The sequence below is a fragment of the Octodon degus genome, unplaced genomic scaffold (genome assembly GCF_000260255.1).
Source record: "Octodon degus isolate 3935 unplaced genomic scaffold, OctDeg1.0 scaffold00061, whole genome shotgun sequence".
NCBI classification, from domain to species: Eukaryota; Metazoa; Chordata; class Mammalia; order Rodentia; family Octodontidae; genus Octodon; species Octodon degus.
In genome coordinates, this window is record NW_004524637.1 from 732,810 (window position 1) to 746,742 (window position 13,933).

A 13,933-nucleotide genomic window follows, 5' to 3' on the forward strand; every position below is an offset into this window, starting at 1 on the left:
TTTAACTGGAAATAACTTTTATTCTTAAACTTTAAAACAATATTAGAAAAATGAGATTTTCAGAGTAAAATATCTTATCTTCTTCAATTAAACTTTCAGTGCTTTTTTCTGTTGACAAAATATGACATAGGTTCTTACAATATGGAGAAACACTTGAAAATAATAAGAAATTATTTTCTCCATTCTTCCTCCCAAATCATAATAAGGCATTCAAAAGAAATCTAACAGAAAAGTCACATTCTCACTAATAGTATTGACACTATTCATATTGTACCCTAAAAAGGTATACTTGCTTAGACCTTTGTGTCCACATCAGACACAAGGGATCTTTTAAAATTATTTGAAGTAATCGTTCCAAACCATGACACTTGTCACAGACAGCACATGGATCATAAATTAAAGGCTTTTATTAAATAGATTTTCTCTTATGAAATAGTTTCCCCATTGTGTACTCTTAGTATTCATTATAGTTAAGTTTTATATTTTCGTATTTTGGTAAAATTATGAGGTGTTTTGTTGAAATTTAGAATTCATGTCTTACATGTTCTAAATCAGTCTTAAAACAACTCAGTAATTGAAACCAATACTGTCAAGTTAGACTTTGAACAAAATATTACATTTTAAATAAATACTTTTTAAAAGCTTGACATCTCAATAACAGTAAGAAAGACCATCATGGAAACTGCTAGAAGTTTTGCTGCCCTGTAGCTACTTTGTGCTTCAAGTTCAGTTCTCACAGATACATACCTCTCCCACTCCGACCGACAAACCTGAGGTCATTGAATCTTGCAACTTGGTTCTTCATGGCTGCAGTAGCATTTCTGAGCTCGGCTGAGTAGTTTTCATCATTGCCAGCCATGACTGTGACCAGAGTACCATCTGGAACTTCCCCCAAAGCCACCACCTAGACAGGAGTCAGGGACAAATGTAGACATCAGAAAAATTGTTCATATCTTTTGACCTCATTTGTGTAGCCATCGTTCTAAAATTAAATTAAGGTTAAATGATACATTTTAGTTTGCAGAGAAATAACAACTATAACCTAATAACAACATAAAAGTTTGTTAGTGGGAACTTTTAAAAAACCCTTTCATTATGTATACATTTTCAAATAATAAAACACTTACTAAATTTACCTAATAAAGACACAGTGTCATAAACATAGCTCAAACCAGACTAACAATAACAAGGGTTTTGAGAAGCTACGCTGCCTCATGAATACAATCGGTCTTCTTAATTTCTCATATTTGAGAAACAGAATACCTTCTGTTCTTAAGTTTATAACTTGACCCATCTTTTACTTGCTCAGACTCCCACTTGCAGGCCTAATGGAGTCAGGGCCTGTTATTCACCTTTAAGTATTTAAACTTAAAATTAAATCCAATCTGTGCTATGATTTTCAAATGACATAACATCTCTTCCATATGTGGTATGCCTTTGCATTTCTATGATATGGAAGGCCATCAGCAGTGAATTCTGGCATGCAAGAAAGTCAAATCAGAAATGTACCTATTGGGGGTCCAGGGAGATAGCTCAGTAGAATAAGTGCTTGCTTGGCAAGCGCAGGGTCCCGAGTTCAATCCCCAGTACCACAAAAGAAAAAAAAAAAGAAATGTATCTATCGGTTACTAATTATAAAAGTGATAGCCCTCAGGGAAAAGAGACTCATACTTTAATCAGACTTTTCAAATCAAGGGTGGCACTGAATCGTGCTTTTGTATCTCTGATCCTAGAGATACAAATAATTATATCCTAATAGATGACTGAGATATTCTCCAAACCCAGCTAATCTTGAGAGAGAATCCCTTTAATGTAATTGAAAAGGTATGCTTTTTATGAAAGCCATTGAAGAAAACCAGTCAATAACTATTTTTGATGCTCAAGGAATAAAAAGATAAAATAAAACTCCAAGGTAAAAGGGCCTGAAGATGCTTTATGCAATAATATCTATTTCCATTTGACCCTTATAGCAAATATTTCCTTGGTCTAGCCCCTTATTATTGGCCATTATTTTCATCATTTGTGTTTTTTATAGTGGTTATAAATTTTCAACTCCAAATGCCCCAAGTTGTATTTGTTTTCATCATTTCTAACATTCTTCATGGTACTTTTCTCAGTCAGTAGTGAAATTTGTGTTATCCACAGCCCTTGTATAATCATTTTTTGATGGCTGCTTCTGAACTGGTAATAGTAAAGCATTTCTTAATTGGTTATTATTCCTTCCCATTTCTATCCTCCCAATTTTTACTAGTATGTGATTGCCACATCAATTTTTGTTGGGACTATTTTCAGTCCCTTTTTTTTTGTATGTAAATAGGGAGCCACAGATTCACTTATCTGATATCAAAGTCATGTTTCTCAACATTCCCATTTTGGCTGTGTGCTTAGTCACGACTGCTGCCCTCCCCATGTCCTTCAGATGACTCCATACTGTTTTTAATCATTGTGGCTGCTGTAGATCCGTGGTGGAAAGGAACAGAACAGAAAATGAATCCAGTCACTCTGAGGACTGAACACACTCTGGACCCCAAGGTCACAGTAAAGTAATCTACTGTCATGGTACTAGTGAGATTTTACTTGCCTATGTCATCCAACTTGCACTGAGGAGCAAGCTCAAGGCCTTTTATCTTTGATTTTAATTCCATTCCAATTTTTTTGGACACGTTTTTCAAGAAGGAAATTTTAAAATGCTGCTCTTTATTCTCTAAGCACTCGCTAATTGGTTATTTAGCTCCCATTATAAGTGTTTGTCACCACTTAATTAAGAGTAATAATACAACAATTCTCTTTTGTTTCAAAAGACATTATCGAAACAAATCTCCTTGATGGTTGATTGATCATTGTTACCTTTTCCTTCTATCCTACAAAATGTGTTTGCTTTATTAGGTTCTTTTCAGTCTCTTAATTCCCCCCCCCCATTTCTTTTTTCATGATTTTCACTTCCCTCTGTGAAACTAGCTCACAGTGTTGAAATGTCTTCCTTGAACACATATTTCTACTTCCTCATCTTCATCTCTCTATGGTGACCCAAGCTTTTCTATTTTAATCCAGTGCTCAGTAAGTGTATGGGGTACGGGACCAACCACATGGCTTTCAAACTGAATAACTCATTGTTGAGACTGAATCTGGAAAAAGATTAAAATAAATAAATCTTGTTTTATAACCGCCCAATGCGCTCTGAATCACCGTGCTCCTATGCTGTTTCTCTAAGTGCTCTACCTTGGAGTCTAACACTGTCTTCCTTAGTAGTTTGGCAGGCCCTTGAAACTTTTGCCAAACAGAAGCAAATAAAGCATAAAATTATCATGGAGGCCAAGTAAGAAAAAAATTGTTGATGTTGGAATTTAAGAATAAAATATTAGGGTTCTAACTTCTACCCCTCCCATTTTTTTAATGGAGCAGCAATCAAAGATATTTGGGTGCTCAACTATCACTGTCATAGCCTTTTATTTATCTATAAAGTATGTGGGGGGGAGCAGAAGCAAAATTAAACCCAAGAAAATTTCATGAATATATTATCAAATTCACAAGCATACTCAGGCTAGATTAAAACATTTAAACTAATGTATCTGCAAATTTGATAGGAATTTGGTGGTGATAGGCAATATGAAAAGAATGAAAAAATGTCTCTCTTCAAACAGAGAAAAGCAACTGGAATGAAAAGCTATAAACAATAGGTAATGGAACACAAACGTTTACATTTTAACACAGACCAAACAGACAAGAAGGGACTTGCTGGCCAAAGATATCTCATATTTTGTTTTACTTCTCTGTTTTTAAAGTTATCAGGAAGTTGGACAAAATAGCAACTGTCCTCTATACTGTACAGTTGTCCCAATACAGTTCTTGGCTAGCCTGTTCACAATTCAAACAGGCTTTTCCAACCAATCCTAATTAGGTTGAAATTACAGTTACAATTCATTTACTTTGAATCCCTTAATCTTCCAATATTTCAAGGAAGGCTGTGGAGTGGAACATAGAATTCAGCCAAGATGACATTTAATGCATAGCTGGGGACCATGATCTTGCCGCCAGAAACATTACTTATTATTTTTTTCATGAAAAGCATATTACAGTCAGCATCCGAGATCTCTGAATTTCTTTGCTGAAGGCATGTTTATGTCTTTGGACTCTGGTGTACCAGGGCCTAAACAAACTGTAATATTATAGTATTACAAAATCTCTAAGTCATCCAAACAGCTTCGTAGGCTGCTTCTGTAAATACTGGGTAGCACGTAGCAAGCTTAGGATTTTTCTTGGTAGTAAAAATATATACCTTCTCCTGTGCTAAAATAAAGGGCTTCCATGGGAGGGAAAGGGGAGGAGAACAGGATGTGGTCCAGGAGGAACAATTATGATCATTTTAATTTATTTTGAAGAAAATTCATAATTTTGAATATCTCCTTAGTTTTGAAGATGAAAGCAGAGGAATTATACGGAGAATTTCAGAGGACTTCTTAAGAGCTACTTAAATGCTCTTTTCCTCAGTATCATCAGATTTTATAACTGTTTCACATTTTCATGGGGAATATCATTCTCTGAGGATTAACTTTTTCAAGAGACTGAGACTCGCTTAAAATCTAAATTTTAAAGGAATAATTTTTACAGAAGCTGCTTAGGGTTGTAGTGCAGGGTTAGGTACAAAGTGGGACCAGAAACCCACAGTAAAGCGAGCCATGACATAGGCAGATTGTGAAGTTAAGCTTCCTTTCATTTCCCACCTTTACAATGGGTTCCACACTAAAAATTCTGCCTACTTTTTCAGCAATGTGGTGGACAAATCTCCCTGAAGAAGTGGCCTCTCTTCTCGGGGACTGGGGTAGTAAGAGACAGTAATCAAGTGGTCTGATTTCTCTGCTGATCTTTTCTTTCCCCAAGATGTTCTCAAGAGACACACCTGAACTTTTTCCAAGAGCTCTACCCCTTGACCTCATAATAGGCTGTAGGCTATCATCCAGTCACACATTGAGATTTTTGTTACAGTAAATTATCCCAGTCACTTTAAAAGGAAACCTCCATGGTTATGATGATTTCTGCTAAAAAAGAATTCCCTGGTGGCCCCTAAAAGCAATCTGTATAATTTTTCAACCTTTTAGAAGAAAATAGCATTTTCATACAGTAGCTCAAGATTTTGCATGGCTCCAACTCTTGAATATTTTTTTCATTAATCATTTATTGTCTTGATGTACTGGGGTGTGGGTTCCCTAGGAGGACAGAGCTCAGGAGAGATTCTGATTCTACCCCAAAGCAAGCCACAAATCCCATAGCATGATTGGGGCACAGGGGCACTTGGCTTAAAAGGCCCTTGGGTTGGTTATCAGCCTGTCTGCTCCGTGCCCTTATCTGACAGTGACCCAACCCGGCTCCAGCTCCAGCCCCGGCCCCGGCCCCAGGTCTCCCCTCTGGTACAGAGAGTGAGCAGAGGAGAAGAACCACCCGCTGAGTCTGTTTACATAAAAGGATTAGAATCATTTAAAATCCAAATGGACTCCCAAACCCAAACCTAAATAAATAAAAGAAAGGAAGGAAGAATCAAGTAGCTGCGCCCTCCATCCTCATTTCCACTGCCGGTTTACAAAATGCTATCAGACAGCTGGGTGAAAAGGAAGAAATTGTATGGAAGGCCATACAAATCATGTTTCTGTGATTTTAAAAATAATAATTTAAGTATGAAAAGTGATAAATTTTAAAGGACTCCAATAGCACTTTTTTTTTTTAAATGAACATTGTTAATTGTAATTACATCAAGATCTGGCTAAGGCCTATGAAAATCTTAAATTAATTTTCCTGTAAAAGGGACAATTATTTAACTTTTTAAAAAAAGAGTAACCTATTTTTACAGTTCACAGCCCCAATCTTCATTAGCTTTTTAAATGAACAGGAAATGACCACTGTGGTTATACTAAAGAGCCACACTTAAGCCAAAACAACAACAAAAATCCCACCAAAGACAACAGAATCCCCACTGCAGAAATTAAATTCCTACTACTGTTTGTTGCCAGGGTCGTGGGGTGGTTGTTTAAAGACTCTGGAGGTTGTTTATATATCTTTCTTGAAGGCCAAGGTTTTTAGACAGCTCAAAGCTAGAGCAAGTTGCGGGGACCGCAGACCCAGGCTGTTCAGCTGGTGTCAGGGTCCCCGCAGCCCCTCCTCTAACAGCAAAACTGGAGGTTTGGACTTTCTGGTTCTTAGGAGACATTTTCTCACCCTTTGCTGTCACGGGCTTAATCAAGGTGAGCCAGAGATAAAGTCCAGAAGGATTCCAGAAGAAATAAGAGTTACTCCTTGCGAGTTTTGGCTGGAGCAAACTAGGGGCTCGCAAAACTCAGAAAACTTTTGCAAATTTAACTACGCCTGCCTGCCGCAGCGGACTTTGGACACACCAATTTCTACAGGGCAGTTAAGAAAGGGGGAAAATCCCAGACAATTTCCAATGTTGTTTTCTTTTCTTTTTAATGACCGGAAGGTAGGTGTGGAAGTATCTGTGTTTCATTTCCGGATATGAGAGGGAAATGTTGGTTTAAATGGTAATCTAGAAGGGGTGGAGAGCCGTGAAGAAGAGAAGGATGTGCTCCCTACTAGACAGAACTTCGCTTACTTTTTTTTAAAACCAAAGGTAAGGACAGGTACTGATACTTCGTATCAAAGGAAAAGGAGGTCCTGGGTAGCCTTGAGTGGCTATCTTGGGGGAGAATCCTGATGAGCCCTGCGTGATTTTTGCCGGCAGGCTGAAGCTGGTTCCGCCCGAGGGTCGCCACGGCAACGCAACCTCCCCACATCCCAAGCACAGGGCGCAGGACCAGGGGTGACGCAGGGCCAGAGCCAGCGCAGCCAGCCCGGCCGCTGGTCTCCCGGAGCACCCCAGCTATCCGCGAGCTTCTGCTAGTCCTCCCACCACCCAGCCGTTCCCAGCCCAGTACCTTGAAAGCGATGGGCAGGGTCTTGTTGCAGCGCCAGTGCGTGGGTAGCACAGAGCAGAGGAAGTTGGGGCTGTCGGTGCGCACCAGCTCGCCGGGGTGGTCGGCCAGCACCTCCACCATGCTGCGGTCGCCGCTTCTCAGCTTCCCGGCCAGGGCGGCGCCAGCGTCCGGGGCGCCCAGCGGCAGCGCCTCGCTCATCTTGCCCGGGCTTAGCGCGGTGGAAGGCGGCGTGAAGCGGCGGCTCGTGCTGGCATCTACGGGGATACGCATCACAACAAGCCGATTGAGTAAGGACCCTGCAAACAGCTCCTACCAGACGGCGACAGGGGCAGGGATCTTCAGCAAACGGCTCCCGGGAAACCAACATACAAGTTCAAGGGCCTTTATTACAGCGGGAGGGTTGGGGGAGGGCAGGAGACTAAGTTCCTAACAGTCCAGGACGGGGAAAGTTCTAGCGAGGCCGATAGGCTTCAGACCCCGGCAGGGCTCCTACCAGCCAACTGCTTAGTGCATTAAGAAGTGGGCGACCAGAATCCAAAGTCAAACGCCAAAAGGAGACTGCTTTCTTGGGTCTTGGTTTGGGAGTTTAAGTTCAGTCTGTGGCTATTACAAAAGTTCCCGGAGACAAAATTCCCGTCTATTTCCTAAAATTATTTATGCAGAGAGCAAAACAACCAGCAAATACATGATTTGGAAGTTCCAGTAGTTAATCGCCTGCCAGTTACTATTATTATTGCTGCAGGTGAGTTTTGTCTAAAGTCCCAACAGAATGAAAAATTCAGGAATGTCTTCCATACACGGCGCCCCTTTTATCGTGGAAAACTGGCTCCGGTTCTCAAAAGCAAGAGCCGCAACTTCCAAAGGTTGTGCTACTAATGTATGTGCACGTATATATAAATATATACATACACTCTACTTCATAAAATATTTACAATACAATCTGTAGAGAATTTAAACACAACAGAAATCCATTAATGTTCGCTGCGGATATTTTTTTTAAGTAGCCTTGAAAATCAGCTTCAGTAGTTGGAAGAGGGATGGGCTAGAATGACTTGTCATGTTCCTTTAGTAAATTCTGGCAAAATGCTCAGTGCAAAAGAAATTCAGCTTTTCAAAGATCTCTGGCTAATCTTTAAAAAAGAGAAAAGTCTAAGTCGATGATACTAAGGTACAGGTCTCCACAGCTGAGAACTCGTGTTGGGGGATGTTGGTTAAGTTTGTGGCTGATCCTGTGGTTTGGTGGGAGTTGAGCTGAAGCGAGTGACACCCGCAGACACGCACTCTTCCGAAGCTAGGCACAGTCTACATCGGCTCAGTGAGTCAGTCCCGACTTGGGCAGAAGCGTGATCTTCCTCCCACGTCGCCCAGCACCGGCGGCCTAGCTGCTCCTTCGCACCGATCCCCTGGAGCACGGTGGCACCGCAGCAGGTGGAGCGGCCAGAAAGGAGACTGGGCCGCTCAGGTCCAAAGAGACCCCGGGGTTCGAGGTACGCGCGCGCGCGCGCACTCCCCACGCACACGCAACTTCACGGCTGGCCTCGAACCACGGCGCGCTTTCTCTCGCAGTTGTCAAAAGAAAACACACACACACACACACACGCACAAACAAACAGGAAAACAAAGTTCACAGCCAAGAAAGAAGTTGAAATACTCAGCCAAGAAGCCAGTTCATTCAAAAGTAAGAAAGAAAAAATAAAAAGAAATCTCCAACTCAGGCCTAGGTGGACCAGCAAAGGTTGACTTTCTGGTGGCGTCCCCAGGAGCCCCGGATAGAGGTGCCTGCCGGCGCAGGGCTGGGCTGTGTGTTGCCCTGGCTGGGTCCGGCCGCGGGGCGCCCGTCCCGCCCGCGCCCGCTGGCTCTATGAATGAGAGTGCCTGGAAATGAACGTGCTTTTACTGTAAGCCCGGCCCCAGGAATTCCATTGCCTCAGCTCTTTTGCATAGGGGCGGCCGTCGGCCAATCACAGGCCTTTCCGGTATCAACCGGGGCGCGGCTCGCTGCCGCCAGCTCCTGGAATTGGCCCGCGCGCCCCCGGTGCGGCGCGCTACTGTACGCAGCCGGGCGAGGGGTCCTCGGTGGCCGAGCCACCCCCGCGCACCCCGCGCTCCAGAGCGGCCACGCGGAGACACGCACAAGCTCACTCGCTTGTCGGAGGCCTCGCCTGGGTGCGCACCCCAGCCCGCCAGTAACGCACGCGAGTGCGCCGCGGCGCCCCGGGCGGCTGAGGCGCGCAGCCCCAGGAGGAGGAGGAGCAGGCGGGGAGGCCAGGCCGGCCTGCCTGGGGACGACCTAGCTGGAGAGCTGCTCCCGGGCCCGGAGAGCAGCCGGAAGGAGGCTCCCGGGAGGCCCGCAGACGCAGCTGCTGCTGCGAGGGTTCGGCGGACGTGGCCCGGAGCCTCCAACTGTCCGCGGCCCGGGCGCCACCGTCTTCCGATCCGGGCGACCGCTTCCCGGGCGGCGGGATTGAGCCGCACCGAGGCCGGGGGGCCGGGCCCTGCTGGGGAGCGGCTCTGCGCACCCCAGGCCTGGCCGCTCGCCGCAGCGTAGTGACGCTGACTCACTGAATGAGACGAAACTGCCCCCCAACTTGATGTGTGTGCAGCACTCCGTCGGTCTATTTTCACTTATTAGTGTTTTTCGCCGCGTCGGGGCTGCGACTTGATTACGCAGCGGGCGCAACGGCCGGAGAGGGACTTCCTAGTCAGGGAAGGCCCGGAAGGGCCGGAGGCGGGGAAGAAAGTTGAAAGGCTCCGCTGGGCTCGCGCCCCACCCGGAGAAAGCCCGAGCCGGAGCGGGAGCCGGAGCTCCGTACCGAGCCCTCCCTCAAGCACTCGAGCGCCCGGGCGATGCCCAGTTCCACTCGAGCGGCCCAGGCGCTTCCCCCACGGTGGCGCTGCGGGCAGCAGGGAACTTTCCGTGTGCGGCACGCGGCGCCGCGAGCGTTTTCGCGAAGTTTAAAGGTTTCCCCGGCCCCTGCGCACCCCGCGCCGCGAGGCCCTTCCTCCCGCGCCTCGCAGCTACTCTGGCACTACCACGACCCGCAGCTGCACTGCTGCAGTGCGCAGCGCGCCCCTTCCCTCCCAAGGCGGACGCGCGGTGGTCGAGGTGCTGCCCGAAGGCTGGGGAAGCGGGGCTGCGGCGGGCCAGGCGTCTGGCCGCTTCCCCGCCCCAGGCCCCGGGAGGCCGGCGGGCTGCGTAGGGCGGTGGGTGGGGAGGCCTTGAAGGGAGCCGCGGGCTCGGGGCGGACGCCAGGGGGCAGCAGTGGCCCTCGCTCGACGTCCCTGGGCCGGTAGCAGCTCTGCGAGCCCCGAACGCTCCGAGGGCGCGAAGCTCCGAGTCCCACCTCGCGGTCCTGGGGAACTCTAGCGAGAATTTGACTTAAGGGAGACGAGGCAGGGGGCGACCGCCAGAGCCACTGTGTGCGGCCGTGGCATCTGGGAATCTTAGGGCCGGGGAACACGAGTCCGGGACTGCCCGAAATGCCTCGCCCTGAGCACCTTTCCCTGGCCGGGGGCTGGGCCGCACGCACCGTGGGTGCTCCAGGTTCCCTGCGCGCTCGGGCAGAGGCGCAACCTGCAAGTCCCCGTGGCCCTAGCTCCCAGCACACAGCCTTCCGCGCTTCTCCCCGAGGGGGACTCACACCCTGTCTCCTTTGGCGTTAGAGAGCCCGCGACACCATCCTGCCGAACTGCATTTGTTTTTCTTCTGCTGGGTCTGGGGTCTCGGTACTGTTTTTAAAAATAATTTTCGAGGTAGCCCAACTTGAGCTATGAGGAAGCATCCACTGTCTAACACCTCCCTGAGGAGGGATGCCAATGGTTACATTGTTTTCGTCTCCCCAAACGCTGCTTCCCGCTGGGGCCACTGTTCCTCGGTGTCGGGCTTGGACGCATTTCCCTTCCTGTAGTGGCAACTTCCAGGGTCACTGGGCCCTTTTCTCAAGAGGCCAAATGAGTTCCCTAAAAGCGGACCAAAGGCTCCTGGAGCCACCGCCAAATGCTAAACATCTTCGGGGATACAGGGATGGAGCAAGATAGTGCGGCAAGGACAAAAGTGGGCTCTGACAGGGGTAAAGAGCCCAGGTAATCTGCCCCTTGGAAAAGTCCAGGGCACTGTTCAGAAGCTCGGGTCGTTTGCTTAAAACCCAAAGCCCTGAGAAAGGCTGTGAAGTGTCGCGACCTCCGCGGAATCTTCGGGAAGGAGGCCAAGTCCGAGGAAAGCAAAGTTATGGTTGAGGCAACAGGCGCACCAAGTTTAGTTTTCAAGGGCGGCACCACGGGCGCTACTTAGCTGAGTTTCAAATGATGAATTCCGAGCGCGAAGCCCGACGACTACGACGATAATAGCAAATAAAACATCTAGATCGGCCGGTCGGTTGCACTTCCCTGGACCTTCGCGGGATGGGACGGTGCGGCACGGTGCGCACTTGAAAAGCAGAAAGAAATCAAACCATTGCCGCCTTACAGAGGAACTAAAATGAGTGGATAGCGGGCAGTGTGGGGTTCTACTGAGGGGTACCAGGAACCCTTGAGTCAGACGGGCTTTTGCCGAGTTTATGAAGTTCAGGCACACCGGCTAGGAAATGAGGAATTTCTTTCCATGCAGCGCGTTCATTTCAGCGGCAATATAGAATTTCCCTTCTTTGCCTGACGGAGAAAGGGAACATTTCCACCGCCACTTCCAGGGTCACCCAGAATCATGCTAATATTTACATTATACTAAATTTTAAAAATGCGACAGAGCTAGTTTGAGAGGATGCTTTTTGACAGGTTTCTCCAAATTTGTTCCAAGAGGGAAATTTGGAAACACACATAACTGAAATGTAAGTTTCCTCAGGGAGTTTATTTAACAGGTAGTAGTTGGTTAGCTGTAAGACAACGGTTTGACTGTAGAACAATTAACAATTCGTTTATCTTTTCTCCCTACAATTTAAGGTAATTTCCTATAGGTGATCCCAGCAAATATCTAAAGGGCTTGCATTTTCCTCTCTTAAAATTTGCTCCAAGATAGAATACTCTTAAAGATGGGATTAGAATCTCAACAATTCTCTTAAATCAAAATTACCCTTCTCTTGTGGGCAATGTGATATTTCCAAATAAGATATCCAAAAATGGATTTGTGAAAGAATTGTTTCTAAGTTTTTTTTAAAAAATAATGTATCTTATTATTGGCTCTGGACACATTCAGTAGTTGGTACTGTTATAGGGATGGAGAAAAATTCTGATGAATAGTGTTTCCTACACTGTCCATTTTGGAACGCTGGAATTTAATTAAACTTTTTCTCTGAAGTGGCTTTGGGCTTTTTTCACATTAGAAATGTAATAGGGGGATGGGGCTTCTTGGTTCCTGCCCTGTGCCCTTCCTCTCTGTGAGCATTTCCTTGAGGTGATGGTTAATTTGTAATTATTTCCACTTAAACTTCATAAATCAGTTGTGCACCTCCCAAGCAGCAAACAATATTTTCAAGTTAATCTTTTTAAAATTTAGGGATGCTTAGTAAACATTTTGCCCTCATAAAAATTATGCATTACCACTGCAATAATAAAGGTAATAAACTGAGTTATAACAGATAGAAGCCAAGCTTTATTTTTTTTTTAGAGTCATGTGGAGTCATTTAATAATAGCAGAGGGTGCAAGTGGTAAACGCCATGAACTAAAGGTATCATTTAATGTTTCATTGGGCTACTTTATATGTTATGACACCTACAATATGAAGAACTACTTTTAAATATATTTGAATCAGCAAAAAAGCTTTAATGTGGTAAAATTATGTCATAAGTTATGTATAGTGATACATAGATAGGAAATCATATACATACATATATGAACGTGCATGTTTTATAAAAAAATTGTTATCTAGTTTACTGTTAGCATCTCTAGAAGAATATATTCCATGTATGTATTCTGAAGTAATAGAAAGTAGGAAAATAAAAATAATATTATGAACGATCGACAGCAAGCACCAATTTTACTGATAGTTAACTTTCATCCTAATTACAATAAATTCAAGTTTAAAAACTGAATTTCCATGAAACTCTCTTTTTCCTCTGCAGATCATTACTTATCAGACATTTTAGTACTGGATATTTTTTATGTCATTAATTTCAGCATAATTCGCACAAAATAAAATAAATTATGAGGTAAAAATGCACTGTACAAAAGGATATGATTTTATGTCTTCTGTGTTTTCCACTTCTAGTTAATGTTGAATCTTTATCCATCACAGAAACACTATCTTTAACCTTTATATGTGATGTAATTGTGTTTATTTAATGAAAATCAGAATACATTCAGGATTTATAGGAATGAATCAAATTCAATGAATTCAAATTGAAATTGGAACCCCAACTTAAATGCAAAGGCATTTTAAAATCTATAACACAGCAGGGAATAAATACAATAAGTTAAAATATGAATATTATTTAAAGCAATGAAGGTAAACCATTTGGAATGTATCTTCTAAAAGAAACCAGGTAGTTGTTAAACATTATGCTGATTTATTCACAATGATTAGATGTTTTAGAAATATTTTCCTCTTGTTTATTATCCTTCCCTTTTCTAGGAAAGCAGGTTCCTTATACTGAAACTACTCAGTCTTAAAACAACATCTTATATCAATTATTATTAGAAATAATTGTTGTATGGTGATTCCTAAATAGGAAACCCTTACTGCATACCGCTGCATGTACAGCTAGCTACAGGTAAGCCAATTAAGCAAAGTTCTATGAAGCTGTTCTCTTGCCTTTGAATATTCACAGGTAATGTCAATTTGAAATGACCCTACCATCCTTGCATATTGATAATAACTAGCCCTCTGTGAGAAACAAGGAAAACATGCTGTTTTGCAAAGCCTTGAGATTTGAGCTTTTCGGATGGTACAAACCTAAGCTTTGAGCTTTACTCCACAATCTTGGCAAGAGGGCCTTTTAAAAACATTAAAAATAAGAAAGGATGTAATCATTTCAGATTTCCAGACGCTGTTTAAATAGGCAGGAGAACAAGATTAGCAGCT

The 13,933-nt window shown here is 44.3% G+C and overlaps 1 protein-coding gene across 2 annotated transcripts in view; it reads right to left on the bottom strand.

Annotated features, from left to right (window-relative positions):
* Runx1 (runt related transcription factor 1) overlaps positions 1–13,933 on the bottom strand; it is a 275,103-nt gene that overhangs the window by 84,420 nt on the left and 176,750 nt on the right. For both annotated transcript variants that reach the window (XM_004634352.3, XM_004634349.3), the window contains exons 3-4: positions 6,921–7,174; positions 748–904 (exon numbers count right to left, since the gene is read on the bottom strand). In XM_004634352.3, coding sequence (XP_004634409.1) covers positions 748–904; positions 6,921–7,174 — 411 coding nt within the window. The remainder of the gene's footprint in view (positions 1–747; positions 905–6,920; positions 7,175–13,933) is intronic.